Below are 23,126 nucleotides of genomic sequence, written 5' to 3' on the forward strand. Positions count from 1 at the left end.
CCATCAGAAGTTTTATCCAGTTAGCAAAAGAGTAAATATGTTTAAAATTACTATCACAACCTTTCAGTGGTATTCAGTAATGACCAGTGATTTTGCAAGTCAGGCATTTCATTTCAGATGACTTAAAAGGAAAAATATCTGATTTTCAAAATGCCTTAAAAAGTCAACCCCTGAAGAACAAGCCCTTTCACTCTTGGCACTCAGTTATTGAAGGCTCAATGTCAGATTTGGAAGTGTGTCAGAAGGCAATCCAAATAAATTTAACCAACTGTAGAGAGAGAACAGAAACTCATATTTTTGTTGACCTTGGTAGGTACTACTGTGTTTAGCATGTATTATAAAAAGACTTCACTTACTCATATGATTAATTTTTTATTTAGTTGCTAAGATCTAGAAATAATATTTTGATTTTTTTCCTGTGAACACTTAAGAAATTAGTAAAATACAAATTCTTTCATTTGCTCAAATCAAATTAAATTGTTTAATTTACATAAAACTACTAATTTCAAAAGTAGGTGACAAGAATGGGATCTCTTAATAAAGAGCTATCAGTAATCCACAAAAGAGCTAACACAAAACAAAAATAGTCTGGACCATGAACTTTTTAAGTCATCAGTAGAGTGATGTTATTCAGATCTTCACCTTGTGTAAAATGTGATGTAATTGACAGGCTTCTGTACAATCTGACTGATATATATGAGTTAAAGCAAAATGTCTAAATATTATTTTCAACCTTTCTTTGAAAAAATAGACATTATGTTTGGTGGAAATTATTTTTTTAAAATCTGAAAGTCATTGTCTCCAGCTGTGAACAATCTACCAAGACAGAAATCAGCACCTGGGGAAACCTGCAGCTACATAATTTTGTGGAATCAAAAAGTTTAAGATTAATCTTTATAATACAATTCAAGTAGAACTAGGAGGCAATTTGGCCTTGATTTTGACTTCCCTAAGTTTTTTGATAGCAATCTGTTGAGTGAAGTACTAAATCATACAAAAAGAATCAAGACTTAGATGAATAGAACTTAACTGAGAAAACCAAAGGCTCTTTTAGAGTCACTGAAAAGAGACTAGCTCCTTCAGAGAGTGATTCAACTCATGTAAGTCCTGCAGCATGCCCCGAAGTGACCTGCCTTTAAATGTTTTTTTCAAGAAGAGCCCTTAATATGAGTAGAGTCTCAGTTAAATGGCTGAAGCTTTGTAAGTGAATCTGGACTTAACAGTCCTGTGGAGGATTTGGTATGCCTTCATGAAGTAGTCCTAAAAGTCCTTTTAGACTCTAGATCCCACTGTAAGCACTGAAGTGTTTTCTGCTGTGGTGGAGAACCATCTCCAAGTGGCAATTATCGTTATATTTTAAGAGAGAAAACACAGTTTAACAATAGAATGTTAGTCTGCTGTTTATGCAACACTTTCTCTCAGCTAACACCTGATTTGGATGATTAAAAAAGAAAAAGGTAAAGAAAAAATTGAGATATGAGACACTTATTTTATCCCCAACTTCAGGCACAGAAGATATCTTTTTAATATTATTAAAACAGTCTATTAAAACGTAATACCATTAACACACATGATTTTCATGAAGAAGTACTTGAAAAATCATGGTATGGCTTTTCCATGTACCCTCTGTCACTCTAGACCTCTGACAGAAGGAAAAAATATCTTGGTAATTGATAAAGTCCAAGGCATCTGTTTAAAGCCTAGAAGTGGAAGTTTCCTTCTTAGTCATAATTTTTGTCAGTATTTGTGAACTTCTCTATTTCAAGCTTCACCTTGGTTCTATTTTTAGACATGATTGTTCTTTCCCTTTGGAGACTTAACAACTTTTCACTGAAAATAAAGCCTTAACAATCAGCTGACCCCACTACTAGGTATTAGGTAATGCTATTATAGATTCTGTCAGGTATTTACAGAAATTTTTTTCCCATTGTGGATATTCTTTCCAAAGGTTTATATCTTATCTTGATCACAAGTTAAAAAATCCTGTAGTTCAGAGCTCTGTGGCAAAAGATATTTCAACTTTCCTCTGCCCTTTGTTCTTCATAGTTTTATGTATTTCCCTGGATATTATTTCTGTGTACAATATCCACTGCTTTCCCCTTGATGTTGACATCTCAAGAGTCAGAAATAGTTAGCAATTTGCCCAATGAGTTACAGAAAATAAGAAGGGGGTTCTGAAACAGGGGCCTTTTCTTATCAGTGAAAGAGGCCTCATATCTTCAAAGGAGGGACCCTGAACAAAGGACCACCTGGGCATTTATCGTCTCTTCTGAGGTCTTCCTTTTGACTTGTTGGGGTTCTCCTGTGTCACCTGGTTGTCTCTTGTCACCTGCTGTGTCTCTTGTCCCCTGGTTGGCTCCACAGGTTTCTGTGCCCTTTGTAATTGCAAGGGACCAGTGCCAGTCCCTGGCCTCTTGAGTTTGGCAGTGGGAGACGTGGGAGACCGGGACCGTGGACTCATGGACCACCATCTCAAGAAACCCACCAGCTCCAAAGAAGAAAAGGATTGAGCATGTGGACTAATTAGCATGAGAATCAAGAGAATAATTTAACCAACAAAAGGTAGGATGCTACTACTATTCTTTCTAATGTAACTGAATGTTCTCGTTATCCATGCAAATGTTTAGTGCTCACTTCAACTGCAACATCTGAAAAGACGCAGTTTGTAAAGGCAAACAGTTGAGTAAAATCTGAAAGAACTCTTAAGTAAGAAATTCAAACTTTTGTGCCTCAGGGCATAACACTAACTGCCTGGGGCTGGAAAGTAATTTCCCTTCTGGCAGGTTATTCCAAACTCTTCATTATAGGAAGTATAACTTCATTATAGGAAGTATCACTTACTAACCTCTGGCAGGAACAGGTTACTGGATTTCTGGACAAATGGACTACTTATCTGAATCCTTAAGATATTTCATGTCAGATTTAGAAACTACCTATTCATAATGAGGGAAGAATGCAGGAGAATAAAGGAAATACATTTCTTTAATTTCAGGCTCATCAAAAGCAAGTTAGAAAATTAAGTACTTTAGTGTGATCTTAGATCCTGAGGTATTGAAGTCCTACAGAAAATTCAGGACCATTTGTGTGATTAACACTTGTTATCAAATGGATAAAACTCTAGAGAGTGCTAAAAAAATGCTGTCCTATGTTTCATTTATTAATTGAAATGTGTATAAGAAAAAAATATGAGGGTGTTACATTTAGCTCCCAAGGGATGTAAAATTCAATTTCGACATTTAATAGAAGGATATGAGAAAAGGTTAGATGTTAAGTGAAATGCTGAGACATTTGTGAGTGGGATGAGGAAGATAGTACATGATAAGGTGGGTTAATTTGGTTCCAACAAGTTATCACAAATTAAATATTTTTTAAAAATGAAAGCTTTTGTCTCTGTATGATCAGGATAATCTGTATTCAGATACAACTGCTGCATTTTTTAAATATTTTACGCTTCTGGGTTTCTAACTACTGAATGTTCCAAAGGTGAACCCCTCATCCAATAACACTGTTAATAATTTCAATCAAGAAGATCTTTGGATAGTGACATAGTTTGAGTATTGGCAATATTTTCTGTGTGATGTTCTGCTTAAAAGTCTCTTGAGGTGCAGTTGCAAAAACCAGTTTATGGTATATCTTTTATTTCATAAACTTAAAAACAAATAAAACCAAAGCATTCAGGGTCATAAGAGGTACTGCTACAACACAATATTTTTTTTAAATTAAAAACTACTGCAAAATGCTAGATGAAATTAAGTTTGTAGTTGTAGTACCAGATTTAATAGTCTGAGCATTTAATTCACACAAAGGAATTACTGAAAAGGAGCCCAGACGCAGTGATGAGGATTTCAGCTCTACTACCTCTGGGATTCCCAGTCTATCCCCTAAGCCACTGACATGTGGTTTTCTTGTAGCCTTTGTCCTCTAGCTTTCTTCAAGAACTTCAATTTATTTCTGCACCAAAGCACAGTTTTAACAGCATGGTGAGAAAGGGCTGCTGCATGCTATTTACACAAATCCAGTGTCTTTGAGTGAGATTTGATATTTATGGAAGGACATTTTCAACAGTATTTACCACTATTATGGCCTCACTACATCTTCTATGAGGCTATAATGCCACAGGAAACCTTAGCTCTAAAAATACTTAGCTTTTCCTCTCACCAAGCAATGTTGGAAGACTAAGTTCTCTACTTGGAATTTTGGTTTTCACTGATCTTTTTCATTCATTTGGTTTTGTAATTTATATCACAAATGGTACATTTGTGAATTAACTGAGCAAGACAATGAATGACAGTGAAATTGCAGACAGTCTTGCCAATAAGAAGGTAGACTTGTAATATGCTGGAAGTGTTTGTTCAGAGCTTTCTTTTATTTGTGTGGTAAACAAATCTAAAGGAGTGGAAAAGATATGTGAAAATGAAGTTCTGCATAGCAAGAGCTCATATCTGTCATCTCTTGGCTATACTGTGGTACTTTGAGTTCATATATCTTAGTTGCAATCTATAGTGTCTGGTTTGCATTAATACTTGAGGAACCAGGCAGTCTAAACTGTTTAATAAAGCGCAACCTATTTTCTTGGCTTTACTTCTTTTCCTTGGATAATTTGGCACTAAATTATCTATTTTGTAATGGCTTCAGACCTGAGCAGCTAGTGCTTTGTGCGTGCAATAACAGATTACTAGTCTTCACATCACATCATCTAGATATGCTATCTTAAGGGATGAATAGATGGAAGAAATTAAACAGCACATATTCTATTATGGTGTTTCTTTGTCACAGGAAATCCTGAGCACGTAATTGAGGATCTTTAAATTCATTTGATTATCATTCATTCCTTACACCAGCTATCCACCTTCTCAATTGACATTTTGGTTTTCTATGTGAGGCTGTGATGCTTACATATTGCTGAGGTACATTGCTTTGCTCTGTCACTCTTTCAGATACAGTTGTTCATGTCTGCTAAGATTACCACTTCCTGATCTGTAATGCTCCAATAAAACTAACATGATCCCAGACACAGAGGCAAAAACTGGAATGATTTATTGAACACACAAGTGGCATTTAAGGGTCTCGGGGGCTTATAAGCTAATGAGGAGGCAGAGTTATTCCAAACAGGGGTTTTCACAATCTATTAGCATTTCCGGTAGCAGGGATGACATAAGGGAAAAAAGAGATTTAAATTTCTCAGATTCAGTATTTACATTTGGGGGAAAAGGTTTGATATTTCCAGTAGGCAGGTTTATGTTGGGGAAGGGTGATCAGCTTTACAGGGAGGGAGAAAACAATGGGATAGCATCATGCAAAGTCTCTCTACATCCTGCTGGGGGAGATCAGGACAATGGATCTTGTCTGGTCTTCTAGATGGTGGGGTTTTTTCCCCAGCCTCTGTGGCCCAAGGTTTCCCGTTTAGTCCTAGCAGTTTCTTTGCTGTTGGTATCTGAATTTCAGACTGCAACACTGATCAGTTTGCAAAATCTCGTCTTGCTCTACAAGTGCATTCTGGCAATCTAGTCTCTTTCTCTTGGGCCATAGGAGAAGTTTTTATGTGACTCCTCATACATAAAAATATATCAAGTTTTAAAGTATCCTGTTATCCTTTCATTTCTTAGTGTACTACTCCTTACTTGTGGTCATTCTTATGTAACTCCCATTAAATCAGTTCCCTATTGCATTGCAGATATGAGCCATGACCAAAAACCAGAAGACCTGTGGTTTGAAGAGGAAGATCCTGACTTAGAAACATAATTGTAATGGCTTGAGTCCATGAGAATTTTGCCACTAATTTCATTACCTCCAGAACAGGCTTCTCATTATGTGTTTCACATCTGAAGCTTGAAAATCAAATATATCAATAATGAATAATACCTTTAAATATTTGCTCATGCATTTTTGCCACTTCTTGGTCCTCTCTGCTTTGGTAATATGGGTTTGCTTTTTATGCTCTGGATACTGAATTATCTGTTATGCCTATGATTTCATCAAGCTGTTTCTATTCACTAATCCATGTGATGATGTAAAATGTCACGTGCATCAACCTGATGACAATATGTAGAAAAATAGCTTCTTTTACAGGAAACAGGTTCCTTAGATACTTATTACAGGATAGTAGTACATGAGGCTGCTGTAATACTGTTAGGCTTGCCTCTAAAGAATCATAATTGTTAGTCTAAAGGAAGTAGATATTGATGTAACTGCCTGCCCAGCATCAGAGGCACCACCAGGCTTACCAATCACAGAATGCTTAATCAGAGAATGTATAAAATAGCTGATGTGGGGTCTCAGGGTCTAGTTAATCCATCCTTCTGTCTCCAACAGGCCTGACATAAAGTTTTAAAACTGTGCAATAAAAAATAATCATTTCAAATATTTCTTTTTTTTTTATAATTCAAATATTTCTTTCTCTATGTCTAACCTAAGAGTTCAATTGCTTCATTGTAAGTTTGTTAGTTCTCCTTCTGCACATGATGGACTTGAAGAACCAATGATACTCTTCCACTTCAGAGCAATCTTTCATGATTTTGAAGACTGTGTCTCAGACTCTGATGACTAAATGATAAACCTAAGTTCTTCCAGCATTTCTCATAGGTCATATTTTTCAGGTTTCTCTAAAATCATATAGTACATGAATGAAGGAATATTGTTTCCTACGTTTACAGTCTGTACTGCTCTTTACAAAGTGTGTATTCATAACAGCATATTATTGATTCATGCTCAACTACAATCCACTGTAACATCTAAATTTTCTATTAACTTAATCTAGCACATGTACAGGTAATTATTCCACCATACTCTCTGCTTGAATTCAGATCACTGCACTCTAATACCATTCTCTAAAATGAAGTCAGTCTTTACAACCATCTTCAGGTTTAATAGGCATATTCTCTATTCTCTATTTCTTGAACACCTTCAGGATGATGACTCCACTACCTCCCTGAGAAGCCTATTCCAATAGTAGGCTATCCTTTCAGTGAAAAAATTCTTCCTGATGTCCAACCTGAACCTTCCCTGGCACAGCTTGAGGCCATTTCCTTGTGTCCTGTTGCTAGTTGCCTGGCCTGGGATAAGAAGCCGATCTCCACCTTCCTACAGTCTCCTTTGAACATAGTCATAGAGAGTAATAAGGTCCCCACTCAGCCTCTTTTTCTCCAGGCTAAACAACCTCAGCTCCCTCAGCTGCTCCTCCTATGACTCACTCTCTAGATCCTTCCCCACCTGTATGCCTTTCTCTGGACATGCTCCAGCACCTCAATGTTTTTCGCACAGTGAGGGGCCCAGAACTGGACCCGGTACTCAAGATGCGGCCTCACCAGTGCTGAGCACAGGTGGTCAATCACTTCCCTAGTCTTGCTGGCCACACTATTTCTGATACAAGTCAGGATGCCATTGGACTTCTTGGACACTTGGGCACACTGCTAGCTCACGTTCAGCCACCTGTCAACCATCATCCTCAGGTCCTTTTCTGTTGGGCAGCTTTCCAGCCACTCTTCCCCAAGCCTGTAGTGTTGCATGGGGTTGTTGTGACCCAAGGGAAAGACCCAGCACTTCTTTTTGTTGAACCTCATACTGTTGGCCTCAGTCCATTGATCCAGCCTGTCCAGATCCCTCTGCAGAGCCTTCCTGCCCTCCAGCAGATCAATATCCCACCCAGCTTGGTGTCATCTGCAAACTTACCAAGGGTAACACTAGATCCCCTCGTCCGGATCATTGATAAAAGACATTAAACAGGACTGGCCCCCATACTGAGCCTTGGGGAACACTACTAGCGATTGGCCACCAACTGGATGTAGCACCATTCACCACAGGATGTCCAGTGAGTTTTTAACCCAGTGATGAGTGCACCTGTCCAAGCCATGGGCTGACAGCTTCTCCATATGAATGCTCTGGGAGACAGGAACAAAGGTTTTCTGAAGTCCAGATGAACGTCCACAGCCTTTCCTTCACCCACTAGGAGGGCCACCCCACCATAAAAGGAGATTGGGTGGTTCAAGTAGGACCTACCTTTGCTAAACCCATGCTGACTGGGCCTGATCCTCTAGTTGTCCTGTACATGCTGTGTAATTGCACTCAAGATAATCTGTTCCATAACCTTCCCTGGCACCAAGGTCAGGCTGACAGGCCTGTAGTTCCCCCGATTCTCCTTCCAACCCTGAAAAATTCTGAAGTTACTGCAATTAACACTCCAACAAGCTGCATTAGTTTTAGCTAAGATGAGTTCAGAGACCTATCTTTTGAAACAAAGATCTTGGCACACATAGACAGTAAAGCATTCAGAGAGTCTACAGAGTTGGAGCATTTAAGGACGTTAGACAGTAATAGAGAGCTTTCATAGTGATTGAAGCTATCGTCTAACTGATAAGGCAGACACATGTCTTCAAAGAGCTGTAGACTTATTTTAATTGTGCCTGAAGTTCTGATAATTGCATGTTTTTAGCTGAAAATGTTTAAAGATCTTTTGTGTAATTTAAGTTTTTAAAGTACTAGCCTATCTGAAGTAAAATGCAATAATTATCAAAATAAGCTGGCTTATATTGATCTGCAGCTAAAAATGTATAATTTTTCAAGTTCTTTTCACTTATAATTTGTGCAGAAGCTTTACTGCATATTCACAGACTATATTTATATTAACTATATATTATAGCACTAATTGCATAGTATCTCATCTAATTACATAGTTGCAAAGAAATGTGGCAATCAATACTAACAAAGATTTATTCAAGAAACAAATGAAACACTGCCTTCAGACACTGTAATGTAGTTTGTACATTTTGACTGAATGTTACTTCAGCAAAATATACAAGAAATATTTATATAAAACACTTCCAAAAAAGAAATTAGAAATAAGCGACATGTACTCAGTTTAATAATAAACATAAATTGCATTGAAAAACTTTTCAGCTACAGAAGTACTGATTCTGCAGTATTAGAAATTATAGGACAAAGTACATGAAGTTTTGAGTGGTTTGTTTTTTCATATACAATCAATTATATTAATAAAGGTTCTATTCAGTTACAAAAGAAACAAGCACAATGTAAATGATCAAAATATTTTATTGAAGGTTTTAATAGTTTCTTATCCAGAGAAGCCCAGGCACAGGCATAAGTCAAGCTTTTTACTGCTCCCAGAAAAAAATGAACATTCAATCCTTCTACAACCAGTTATTTCAAACCAAATTAACATACAATGTTTGAGATTTTAAAAATGCACCAAACAACAGAACAAACAAACAACCCCCCCCCGAAGAACTTTACACTTAAGGTGGAATTGTAATATGTCAAATGTATTTGCTGATATGATACCCAATATCAAAGCACGCTTGGCAAAGCTCTTAGAGGTGGTGGTATAGCCATTGCAACTCTTCCTGGTTAAACTTATGTCAATGTTGTCCTGTCAGAACATTTAGCTCACTCCTGCTCTCTGTGCAGCGGTTTGCGCTCTGGAGGTAGCATTGGCTGTAACTTCTGCCAGCGTTGTGGAGGCCAGAGAATATGAGTAGCTCGAGCATGCAGAAGTCCAAGAGAAACCTACAACCAAAATATAAACCAGAGAGATTATTACATAATGCAAATAAATTAAAATATGAAAAATACTAAGTATGTGATGATTGTTAGAGCAATGGGAAAATACAAAGCAGAGAACTGAGTTCTCTCTCATGAACGTAATGAGGGGAAAAGAAGTCTTCTTCAATGACAATTTCTTTTTTTTTTTGATAAAATATTTTGTGGAATTCAAAACAGCTTGCTGAAATGCACTGTCTTTAACAAAGAAGAAATAGGAATTTTTTTCATTTTCAAGAAAAACAGCTGTTCAAAACAGGTGAGGCATTCTATAATCCATAAAGCTTTTGGGTATTAGTTATTCTGGATCCAGAGAACAAAGTAACAGTATAGTCTCTATACTCCATATTAGGAACCACAGAGGGAAAAAATATATACTTGCTTTATTCTTATGCTTTAATGAACTGAACTTCTGGCTTGAACTTGTACACTGCTACCTAAATTTTTATGTAAACTCAGTTCTTCTCTTCCATTCCATTTCTCATTAAAAAAAAAAAAAGTGATTTTAGTAAGCAGGTAACTCAGCATTTTATGCAAATAGACACCAAATGGTCCCCTAGGAATATCTTCAGCTAATTTTCTTGATTTAATTTCATAGGATTAATTTATATTCACCAGTTTCTCTCTACTACATAATCAAATCAGTGAAGCTGAAGTGGTATATATCTAATTCCATATTCTGTAGCTTGATGAAGCAGGTGGTGAATTACTTGAATATAATCTGGTTAGTTAATAACCCATGATATCTAAAAGAATCTGAAGTAGATCATCGAAATTGCAGTCTAGGATTGTATTTCTCTTGTTTGATCCCTTGCAGGGATCACTTGTTTCCCAGATTCATTGCAGCTTTTTTCCCTACATTTAAGCAAAGGACAGGCTGCTAAGTGACAATGCTTTTTGAATAGGATTGAGCAACATTTTTTTATATCCTGACATACTTCTGTGTAGTTTGGTTAATATTTATGAAATTCACAACACCTTTTATCTTAATTAGCCCAAAAAGTAGGCTGAAAATGTAATATTACCATGTTTTTTCCTTGAATATACAGCGTGATAGCACACACATTACAGGCTGGTGCCAAAATATAAAACCACAGCAAATCCCACTGCTACATGTAAAATATGACAGCATTAGTACAGAGAAAAATGTTAAAATACTCTTTTCAAACACAAATAACATCTCATTTTCAAAGCTCTGTGTTTTTCTCAGTACATTGCTTTTACTGATGTCAGGAGGAGGTCTGCAAGCAGACTGAGAATATAATAAATGAATCAAAACTTGTTTTAAGCTCAGGCTGGGAATAATTTTGCCCAGAGGATTACTACTATTGACCATCATCTACCCTGAAACTAATAAAGAAATCTCCTTCCTATAACACCTGATTTACAGGACAACATGACTAGAGTTAAAAGGAAAAACAGATATTTTTGGGTGATGGAAGCCTTTACTAAATAACAAATTACACTGATGCTATAGGACTTCTTTTATAGTAACTTACAGGTTCCCTTTAAAAGCACCTTTACGTTTGAATTCTGCAAACAACCTTAATAACTTTTTTCCATTGCCTATTATTATTCTTTACTTACCACATCAGCCATGAATTTCACTGAGGAAGAACAGAATTGTTTGCAGAGGATAACCTGCCCTTATTAACAGGTTTACCCCAATCAAGGTTAGATATGGACAAAGGATGAACTGTGAGGCTACACTTTCTGTTGTAACAGTGAAGTACTGAAATAATCTATTAATTAATCACTTCCCTTACAGATATTATTTGCTTCCTTTAAGTAAAAAATTAAGTTTACCCCCTTGAAACACTGTCTGAACTATAAGAAAAATCAGTACTTTAGAGGAACAAATTCTTTGAGGAGCATATTTCATTTACAGACATGAATAGGAGATGCAATCGAAATAGTTGGGGTTTACTTCTACATTATGATCTATTTGTTATTCTTGCTGTGGCAACAAGGCAGTATATTGAATTGAATCTATATTATTGTCCCTAAGCTGTTTAGGTTTGTTTGTTTTTTTAATTAACCTTTGAATATTAAATTGAATAACTGAGAAGTCATTCTGTTAACACAGCAATTTTATCTACAAAATAAGTTTTGAATTAATACTGTTTTAAACTGTTACTGTGATAAAAGCATATTTTCTCAGAGTCTGTTGTTCTAAGTATGTTAGTTCTATGAAAACTGATTAGTTTTGGCACTGCATAGGAAAAGATAAGTCCAAGATTGATAGTGGTATCTGAAGTGGTATTTACAACAATCTTCCTCATTCTGTCCTAACACATTGGGATAAATGCAGCTTTAATAGAGACTTACAATACTTTCACTTCCCTGGTACCAAAGTACAACACCACAATGGGAAAAGCAGCATTCAGACTGGATAAGAATCCTGTATATATATATATATATGTAGCATGCAGTGGAGCACATCAAAATTTCTATGGAAATACAGGTGTTCAGTTTGGAACAACTTGGTTTCCAAGAAAAGGAAAAGGCTAGATAAGGATATGAGCCTAACAAGGATATTCAGCTTTCCCCGAGCATGTAAAGTCTACCCAAAATTCAAAATTCAAGTACTGCTGCTCCTAGTTGTGAGTTCACAGAATTCCCCACAGATTTCTCCTTGCTTCTTTTTTCCTTAAACCTTCTTGATTTCACTCTAGTTCAAACAGCCAAGATTTCAAATTCTGTAACAACACTGCAACAAGGAAGAACAGCACCACTTAATATAACCTGAGAAACAGTAATGCAGAACCAAAAAACTCAAGCCTTTAAAACTTTTTCTGAAGTTAGACTTCCTAACTAGTCAGTTTGCTAATTGAAAGTAATAACTATAGAATCATAGAATCAAAGACTAATTAGGTTGACAAAGACCTCTATTTGGTCTTTGGATCAACATGAAAATCCTCTCTGAAGGTGTACTAGAATAAGTACTTGAATATGAATCTACTTCTGAAGAAGAAATACCATCTGACAAATCATCTTGTTTCATCATATTTAAGCCTAGAAAAATGTCAATATTCCTTTCAATACGCCTGTCTTCTGGTCTCATTAATAAATTTTTAAATTGTGCAAATCCCCTACAATACCACTGAAAGAGAACAAATAACAGCTACCAAACTAGAAACAGAACTAAACTACAAGTGCTACAGTAATAGTAGTCCCTGTGTACTTGAGAAATTTCATCAACAGATAGAAAATTACAATTTAAAAGGCATATATCAGCCTCTGGTTTTGTAGAGAAACTTTTGCTTTAGTATCCTAAGCTGAGTTCTATTCTAGCAATATTGCACAGGTCAAATGCTGTGTCCAGTGATAAACATAGAAACACAAAAAATTAAAATTTTCTCAAACCAAAAAGAGATAAAACAATACATAAAAATACAGTGTTTCAAAATATACTTCCTATTCTCCGAAGGAATACATTCTCAATACATGTACTGAGCTTAGTAAAGAAGCTTATATATAGCCTTTTACATGGTAAGCACTATGGAACATCAGCTGTATACAAAATTTTCTTCTCAAATTTTCTGTTTCATAACACAAGGTCATCGGGGATGGGCAAGAGTAATTCTGTAGCAGTAGAGGTCTATTCAGATCACATTGTGCTGGCTGGGTAGTTGTTACACCTCACAGAGGTTCTGAAATGTGCCGATACATATTAGGTAAAAAATTCTCTAACATGGAGAAATCCCGGGAGATTTAGAGATGGCACCATTTGAGCAAGCACAGAGCTTTAATGAAATTTTCCAGATCTAGTAGTTCATAGCCCTGCTATGTTGGATTCCAAAATTTGGATATGAGAAAAAGAAAACTGCAGGCTTTAAACAAAAACCTTGGGCTAACAGAGACTGGGGAAAAACCTCCACCTAGAGTCCAGACAAGGATCCATTGATGTCTCGGGTTTGGAATGTCCTGCCCAAGCTGGAGAAACCATGCCCTGATTTCATCAAACCTGTGCAGAAGACGTATTGTACCTTATCTCTCCCTTTGTGTTCTCTGGATCCTTGCATTCTGTAAACCCAAATTCCCCCAATATAAAATGGATTTTCCCCTATGATGTATGTGTAAGACCCCAAATTTATTAACCTGGGTTTTTCCCTTATGCCATCCCCTGAAACCCCTGTTTGTAACAAATTGCAATAGTTACAACCCCCTGTTGAATATGTAACCCCTAAACTCTTTAAATATGAACCTGTAAGTCCAATAAAGCATTCCAGTTTCTTGCCCCCAAACTGGGATCGTCTTAGCTTTATTGACCACACTGCCACCTACCTCCCATCAGTCAGTCAGCTGCAGTTTGACTATACTGATATCCTGAAAGTCTTGGAATGACAAATTTGCATGGATGTTGAAAACTGTGTAAAGGGATCAGGTTAATGAGAAAGGTGAGAAACAGTTCTAGAATATTTCAGCCCCCAACACCTCAAAGAAGTCCTCAAGATAGAAACACTTAGGCTATGCAGTGTTTCAGCTATGACTCTAACAAAAATATATAGCATAGGATAGCTATCTGTGTCAAATTAGATTGCTTGTCTTTAAGAAAGGTTGTGGCACTGGGTTTTGATATTAGATTGTAGCTGTAAAACCGTCTCACAGAGAATTGTCCCAGTAAATTAGTCTCTTAAAAAAATCCATACTTTAATAGAAAGTAAACACAATTGCTATTACATTTCATTTTTGTACATGGTTGAATTTTGAAACAAGTGCTATCAAGTGCAGTAGCAGGAAAAGGGCTCAATAAAAATAAAATCCTGTGGATTACAATAAAATCCCAGAGAAACCAATATCTCTGGTAGAAGTATCTGGGATAATGAACAATGGCAGAAGAAACAAATATCCTCCACCTCCTTCTTTTATCAATCTAAGAATAACACAAATATGAGAATCAATCGATTATTTTGTAAACAAAACCATATCACAACAAATGTTAACATATCCCACTGAAGGTCGACATAACAAGGTGCCAACTAGCTCATGAATACACGAAGAATGATAATATATAGCGAAGTGCTGGCATATTCATTGTTCTTTCTTCTTCTAACTGAACAAATCAGACCTAATGGAGCCATACAGGTCTAGTGACAAAGAAAAGAATGCAGCCCATTAATTTTCTTACTAAGCGTTCTATTATAGTTCCATTACTTTGATAGCTGAAGCAGCAGCTCCAGCTACAGATAAAACATCCCATATGTGCTTTCTTTCACAGTGCTAGTATATAATCAATAAAGGCTCTTGTTAGTTATCAAATTTAGAAGAGCTTATTTAGATAGAAAATATTTTTTAAAAATCTGAACACATGTAAATGACAATTATTTTATTTCTAAGAAAGTTTTAAACAGTGAAAATAGACACTCGTATATGATGCAAATTTCACATATATGTGCAGACAATCACAAACTAACATGTAAAAGAAAGAAATATATTTCAAATTCAATGGTTGATTCCCAGAATGAATAAAATTTCCATGTTAGCACAGAGTAGCTGTCTGAAATTAGTATAACAAATGTGACTGCTCCAATCCAATATGGTTTTGCAATTTAAGCTATTCATATCAGAAGGGGTGAGCAGTCACTGCATTGTAATAAAAACTCAGGTTATTGATTGAACTGAAAGAAAATGTACTAAATATCAAAATAATTGAGTTGCATTCTCATTTTTCTATCATGTCTACATGCTTATGTTAAGCCTAAAGTTGCAAAAGTGGAAAAGGTAGGAAAAAGGCACTGAAAATAGAATATATTTCACATATGAGATTTTTCTACAGTTAGATATGCAGACAAAGACCAGTTAACGTTGAACCATAATTTAAATTCATAAGAGTAATGCAGATTTAAATGAATTCAGTATAAAATAGTGTATCTTTTATTCAACTCTTAAAGAAATCAGCTGTCAATGCCATTGACTAAATTAAACAGTAACAGGCTTGGTACAAGAATTTCATGAGCTGAATTCCATCTCAGTGTATTTTCTTGGAATTGTCATGGACATATTACTGAAAAGGACACTATAGTTAATTAAATTCTTCAATATTTCCCAGGTTTTTTTCTGTTTTTTCTAAAGATACTTTTTTAAAATAGAGATTAGCATATTACATTGCACTAGTATTCTTTTTTCTTCAGTAAGTATAGCAATCTCAGTAAATATTCTTTCTTGCTTATGATTAAAAGAACCATTACGCTAAATAGGTCTTCCAAAGGATTTACAAATCAATCATTTATTTATTTTAGATTTCTAGTAATAAAAATGGTGAAAGAATTTGCTTAGTGCACAGTATGATGCGCTTTGCATGCTGCATATACATAAATATAATTTAAAAGTTAAAAACTTTTTAATATTTCACTGGGTGATGTACAAAGTTCCCAGACTAAATAGGATTGTCACTAAGTCACATAACTCAACAGAAAAACAAAATGTACTAACAGCTCTCATGAAAGAGACCCACATAAAAAGCTGTAATATATTTGCAATTCAATATTTTAAGAATTGATAAATCAAGTGGCAGGAAACAATTATTAAAACACATTTATTATCTTCACCTAGAAAATATTAGCTAATTCCAGAATCTATGCATATTAATTATTCAAGACTACATAAAGCCTTCAATGCGAATTCCTGTTCAACAACATATTGTATCAGTGACAACAGTCAGAAGAATGTCAGACTTAGTGACATTTTTCAGCTTACTACACTGATATTGATTATGTGCATTGTCTCTCTTGACTAAACAATTAGGGCACTACACAGAACTATTATACATTACAAATTCAGTTGATTTCCAGTTTGGCACTGTTGTGTGTCATTAATTTAGTTTCAGTCTAAAGCTTTGGCAAATGCAGAGGTACACTGTGATACATACAGGGGAAGGATACATACCCAAGGTCTCAACTCCTCCTCCCACTACATTGCTCTTCCACAGACCCAACTCATCCCCACAGGCTGGTGCTCAAGCAGAGGCAATCATGCCTTCTGCTCTGTTGTCCCTTCTCTGCAGTTCTCTGAGCTTCCAGGAGAGCCAGACTTCTAAACCCCAGCAGTGCTCTGGCTAGGGAGATTCTTTGTGATGCTCTGTGCAATACGGGGGAGAGCCCTGGTGTGTTTCTTCTCTGCTTCCACCACACTCTCACAGATAAAGCAACCCCTAATGATGAGTGGTTAGTCTTGCAAAGCTGAGCAAACAAGATGACAGGTGAAATTCCACCCAGTTTCTGTGGAATTCCACAACTGTTTCAGGGATCATATGCATGGAAGCTGGGAGAAATGACATTTCAGACTCATTCAGGATAACTAAGGAAAGAAAGGAGTCCTACTGTAGAAGGAAACAATAGGTTTCAATTTCTGGATACACTCAAATTCTTCTTCAAGAAAAGTGACATGAAAAAAAGCCTCATGCTAGTTCTCTCTTGCATTTAATTTATATTCTTCATACACTTTCTAAAAGTTCAGGAAAGTACCTGATCTCATGGGTCAAAAATCAGGGCTATTTATGAACTTAGAGAAATACCAACACTACACGATATCATGGAGAACACCTCATCTCGTGGGTGCCTTGTCTGTCTATTAGGAGCAGCTGCAGCCTGAGAGACTCCATCAGTGAGAACTGTGATGGGAGAGCATTGGGAGCAGCAAACCCCAGGCATATGGGAAAGTCCATTATCTTAAATTTTCCTTGGCAGATATCTGGTAGTCAGTCAAGGGCACGTTACAGTAATTATCAAATGCTGAGGGAAGAAAGAAAAAAAAGACAAAATAAAGAATGCCAGCAGTAGCAAGAAAAGTTAATTCAAGCGAATAGGTGAGAAACTACCTCTTAATTAAAACAAAATTGTACAAGAGCTTATAACAGTACAACTGTTACCAGGCAAGGCAAGCCTTTTCTAAAGCTAGGAGAACTCTTCAGAGATTTTCAGTGACAGTAGCTTGTATGTTAAGCAAACAGATCCATCAGCCTGCTCACAGCTTCTACAGGGTTTATCACATCTTTCAGTTTTAGTTTTATTCTGATACAAATGAAGTTGTTGCAATTTGATTTCCTCTTACCTTAAAAAGACGACTGTTCAATAGAGTATTCCACTTAACCAAATATTTTTAAAAAATCCTACTGTGAGGCTTGCCTATATTTTCTTCTAAAATGGCATACAGAAACAGTTTGACTTACAGAAAACATGCTGTTGGCAATATAAGCTGTGAAAAACAACAGGGAGTAAATATTCAATGAGCAGTTGGGATATCAAAATGTCATTAAATAGCTGCATGATATGTTATTAAAATTATAAAAGATTTTTTAATAGAGCTCCTTGTGTGAGGATGGTTAGAGCTCATCTAAAATGGTAAATTTCATCAAGATAATTCTGTATATGTAATCTTCCTAAGCTGATTTACTGGAAAAAAACCCCCACGTAAACACTTCTAATATATACCAATATTTTTCTCCCCTATCTAGCTATAATAATAGTTATGAATTTAAGAATATTATATACTTTCTCTCTTGTTTTTATCTGATTTATTCTGTATTTTTATTAAAATTATGAAGAAGCAGATTAAATGTACAAAAGCCAGCCTTTACTTGGAAAAAAACCCTCTCAAAACCATTAATATATTTCTTAGTCACTCTTACAATTATTTAGCATTCTGTTTTTATACAATACTGTGACATTTGTCAAAATACAAGGCTTCTTGATATAATTCAAATCATATAGCTACCCTTTCACTTCATACCAGAAATTATGATTAAATAATTGACACTATATACTTATGAATATAATTTCCACATCCTACATAACTAATTCTCTTCTCATTCACTTTTTTCTTCTTTAGTTCACTCTTGATTAGCTTAAGATAATGGCATAACAGGTTTTGCAGAGGAAAACAGGTTTCACAACAATAAATCAGAAGTATAACAAGATATATATCCTTATCAAGATATATCCTTAAGCAAATCCTATTGCAACTCTTTCATGCAATTCTGAATCTAAAAGGATTGCACATATCACATGTGAAATGACTTTAATTCTCCACAGAAAACTCCCTCAGTAAGGGAACAACTGTGTTTATGGAGAAGGCAGTTTTATAGAGCAGTGACATGACAGATCAAGTCCCCAGGTCTGTCCTGTGCACCAGCAGCCCCAGCAGACTGATTGAGAGGTGGGGCAGGGGACAGGCAGTCAGCTCCTTTAGTTATGGGGACATCAGAAAAACAAGGAAGAATGGGAGAAGTCTATATATGAGCTCCCTGATCCTTGCATTAGAGGCTTAAAGAGAGGCACTACCTTCTGCCATTTGAGATATTCCAGGAAACCTCTACTGGCCACTGCGCTTCCTCATTCAGAAGGGCATAGGCTTCTTCAAAGTCCTGTGCTACACCTTCCAAAGGAACATAAAATTTGACTAAGATTCACTAGGACATAGGAAAAATAGTATTGTAGACAACTAGAGTTCTCCCATTCCTCTCTTTGGGACATTTGGTATTCTTCTTGGCACACATTCACCAAATGATTTTTTCCTGTTTTCCCCTTGCTCTCTAGCCTTCTTTGATACATCCTTACAGAACAACGCAGGATACTATAAACCAAATAACTGAGTCACAGGCTGCACCCTTTCAAAACAAAAAAAGTTACCTTCATCTTTAGCCAAATGCAGTAACCGGTTGTGGCCGGAGGCCAGGTGCCCTCCAAAGCCTCTCTATCATTCCCCTCCTTAGCTGGACAGGGGAGAGAAAATATAACGAGATTGCTCACCAGTTAGGCAAAACAGTCTCAGCCTGGGGAAACTGATTTATTTCCAATAAAATCAGGAAAGGGTATTGAGAAATAAAACCAAATCTTAAAAGCACCTTTCCCCAACCCCTCCGTTCTTCCTGGGCTCAACATCACTCACAAATTCTCTCCCTCCTCCCCCCACAGCAGTGCAGGGGGACCAGGAATGTGGGCTCCGGTCAGTTCATCACACATTGTCTCTGCCGCTCCTTCCTCCTCAGGAGGAGAACTACTCACACTCTTCCCCAGCTCCAGTGTGAGGTCCCTCCTATGGGAGACAATCCTCCACAAAGTTCTCCAATGTGAGACAAGTCCATCTTGGAGCTGACTGGCATTGGCTCTATTGGACATAGGGGATGACTATCTTGATGAAATTTACCATTTTAGAAGAGCTCTAGCCATCCTCACACAGCTTCTCACAGAAGCACCCCTGTACTGTCCCACCCTCCCCCCAGCAGAACCTGGCCACACAAACCCAATACACACAATTTAGTCCACTACTTTACCATCAAGATCTACATTTATCTCAAGGAAAAATTAAAATTTGTTCCAAAGCCATACATGATAAGCAAGAAAGTAGTGAAGACTAATGAATTCAGTTGCCTGCATATTTAATAACATATTCTCTCATAGTCCTAATCAAGCCATAGTTCATCAAAGCATGTACTGAACTTTAAATATTCAAGTAATACACTTCAGCACATTAATAAAATTAAGTAAAATAAAATAAATAAATTTCCAGTGAGCTGATGATCTAGATTTATTAACTCTTTAAACCACTCAATCTTTCAGATTATATGTAGCTATTAAGCTATTTTAGCAAGATATAAACACACAGGACTGCCAGGTCATCAGTACAGGAAAAGAATTAGCACATTTAGGATCTGAAAGTTACAAATGTTAAAACTTAACACCACTAACACTAATTCATTACATGGAGCTCTTTCACTTCCAGTAAGAAAATCAATGTGATTAAAATTCCTTTTGAGTGCTTACTTTTATAACACACTTGCATTCAAAATATGCTGCAAATCCAATCCTTATTTTGTACCTCAGTGTTTTGGGTCACAAAAATCACATTTTTGTCAGCAGCAGACTGTGTATGCATCACCATTGCTACAATGCCTGAAGATCCAAGTACTGTCTCTGAAATTAGCTGAGGAGACAGCAGTAGTGAAATGTGCAGACAGTAAAGTCTGATACATTTTCATCAGTCTACTCTGGAGAAAATATATTTCTGTATATTTACTGAGCTGTTTTTTCTTCATCAGGATCTTAGCACTCAAAGCAGATGAAAAACGCGCTCTATATTTTAATGAGATAGTTCATCTTCTAGCTTGCTAGAGTACTAAATTTCCATCAGCTATAGGTAAAGGTAATGGCAAGATGCAATTGTCTTGCAACGGATGTTTGGCAGCCTCTCTGTAGCATCTTTGTTCTCCCATGACTGCACAGCTTAAGCAACCCAGTTTGAGCCTGATAAGAACTCTTCATTCTTGTTTCCAAAATATTTTGTGTATTTTCTTGTTCAATGAATCTAATGCACATTATTCTTGAACAGAAAAACCCTCAAACCTACAAAGAAAGGCTTCCATGCTTTATTCCAAATTTCTCACAGTAACCTAAGTTTTCATGCTGTCTGGAGCCACACACAGACAGAGGTGAATCTGAACCTGCCTTGGCCTCAGAAGTCTGGTGGTAGCACTATTAGCCCATTTGAATTGCTAATCAGTCTTAAACTGGAGGCTGCCACAGTGTGTTTGTAGACTTGAGGATGTGATTTTAAGCATGAGTGAAATATATATCATTGGTCAAAATCATGATTCTCTAAACTCAGCAAGTAAGAAGATGGAAGTTAGTAGCTAATGATAAAGTGTCGTTCTTATGAAATGTGAAGAAATGCAGGCCCAGATTCTCGAGAGAATTGGAATAAGCAAAAAAAAAAAAAAAGGAAGATGTAGACACTACCTAGAGATTTTTTATGAGAGTTTAGAGTTACTTGAACAACCAGCATCCTGAAATTAGATGAATTCCTCCCCAAATATCAGTAATTATACAAATTCAGTGAGCATTAGCTGCAACTAGAAAACATTCCCAGTTAGTACTAACACATAAAATAAGAGGGCAAGAGCTTGAAATTTATACTGAGCAAGACTAACCTTGAGCATCCATGGCAACAGCAGAGTCCAATGCAGCACCTGCTATGTTCTGCAGCTCTCTCTTCAATCTCAGAATACTACTTTACATCATCTTTCTTCATACTGTCTGCAAGATCTCAGCTGAAATTAATTCAGAGCTAAACTAACGCCCTTTAGTACGCATTTGCATAAGGTACTTTTTATGTACAGATTTTATCTGGATAGAATCTTGATACTTTCCTCCCTTTTAAGTCTAGCTACGACTCCTGAGTGACCTCTCCTGTGGTGCTATTCTGGTAGGTTTGTTATCTTTCCCACCTGTGTGCCAGCTGGCCTCAATCATTCATCTGCAAGACATCCTAGTTGCTGCCTGCTAGCATTCCCCAGGCATAAGAAACCACTAACCTTCCTCCATTGCTGGGCACAGTAGGATCCAGCTCCAGTTTCCAGACTCTCTGCTGCCTAACTCCATTACACAATGGGAAGAGAATCCACTGTAAATCACCAAACAGTTTTATATGAGGGAGGCTCGAGAGCAAAGCATAATCACAAGCAGAATGTGGACAACAAGGGACACAGAAAAAATTTTCAAGAGAGATTAATTGCCAAGTTCAGCCAAAAGGTGAATTCTCAAAAAAAAAATCTGAACAAATATTTAATTCTCTGGCATCTGTGGCATCTGAACAAATATTTAATTCTCTAGCCACAGAACGCCACCCTAGATTAGGCTTTAATTGAGATTAATGGGGCACGCCTTAGCTCCCTTGTTACTTTTTCAAACTTCATCTAGATTCAGGAAAGCCATGTCACCTCTCTGATTGCAAAAAAACCCCAAATTGTTATGGTCATCTTTTAAATCATAAAGAGTAAGGCATTTTAAAGAGAATTTGAGATTCTCCTCAAAATAGAGGTAAAATATACATGAAATTTGTAGAATATGTATTTTATACACTATAAGTGTTCAAAAAACATAACAGAAAAAGGAAAATAATAAAAGGTTTATTCTTAGAAAGAATATTTCAGTGGGCCTCAGTTATTAGCTTTAGTGATTAAAAGATGATTTTTGGTTTTCAAATGTCAAGGTTTTAATACATTCCAGTTCTGTTAAGTAAAACATACTCATGCCCAGCCTCTATGACTCTATGTTTATTTAAAGTTCTTACTATCTTTCTTGTACTATGGTATTACTATCAACACTCCTTAATCACTTATATTCATTTCTGAAAATGCTAAACCAAGCCCTTGAGCTGATGAAAATGCTAGACAGAGTGTACTACAAAATATACACACACAGAAATTGCGACTTTTTTTTTAAAGTCAACATCTTTCTCAAAACTATGACGATCAAAAAAAGTTCAGTATCCACTTACCATTCCTTAGTACTTTATCCATACTCATTTACATAAAGACAAAACACATGTAAAATGTTCCTTTTGTTGAGCATTATAGACATGAAACTACTAATAAAGATACCAGAATCTCTATTAATTCAAATTATACCTTACTTTAACCAATTTTATTGCTGCTACACAAACAAGGTTGAGCCTATTTGATGATTATCATTTGAGATTTCTTACTTATAACCATGTCAAAATTAATCCTTATTTAATGAGGTTTTTGAGAAGAGCTTAAAATATCAAAATTCTGAACCATGTTCATTAGAACCATT

The 23,126-nt window shown here is 36.3% G+C and overlaps 1 protein-coding gene across 1 annotated transcript in view; it reads right to left on the reverse strand.

Annotated features, from left to right (window-relative positions):
• Positions 1-9,027: 9,027 nt before the first annotated feature.
• The window catches only part of IMMP2L (inner mitochondrial membrane peptidase subunit 2), a 425,745-nt gene continuing 411,646 nt past the window's right edge, over positions 9,028-23,126 (reverse strand). Inside the window, exon 6 of the mRNA XM_027682163.1 lies at positions 9,028-9,519. Coding sequence (XP_027537964.1) covers positions 9,400-9,519 — 120 coding nt within the window. The 3' untranslated portion in view covers positions 9,028-9,399. The remainder of the gene's footprint in view (positions 9,520-23,126) is intronic.

The sequence above is a fragment of the Neopelma chrysocephalum genome, unplaced genomic scaffold, assembly GCF_003984885.1.
Source record: "Neopelma chrysocephalum unplaced genomic scaffold, ASM398488v2 Primary Assembly neopelma1_62, whole genome shotgun sequence".
Taxonomy (NCBI): Eukaryota; Metazoa; Chordata; class Aves; order Passeriformes; family Pipridae; genus Neopelma; species Neopelma chrysocephalum.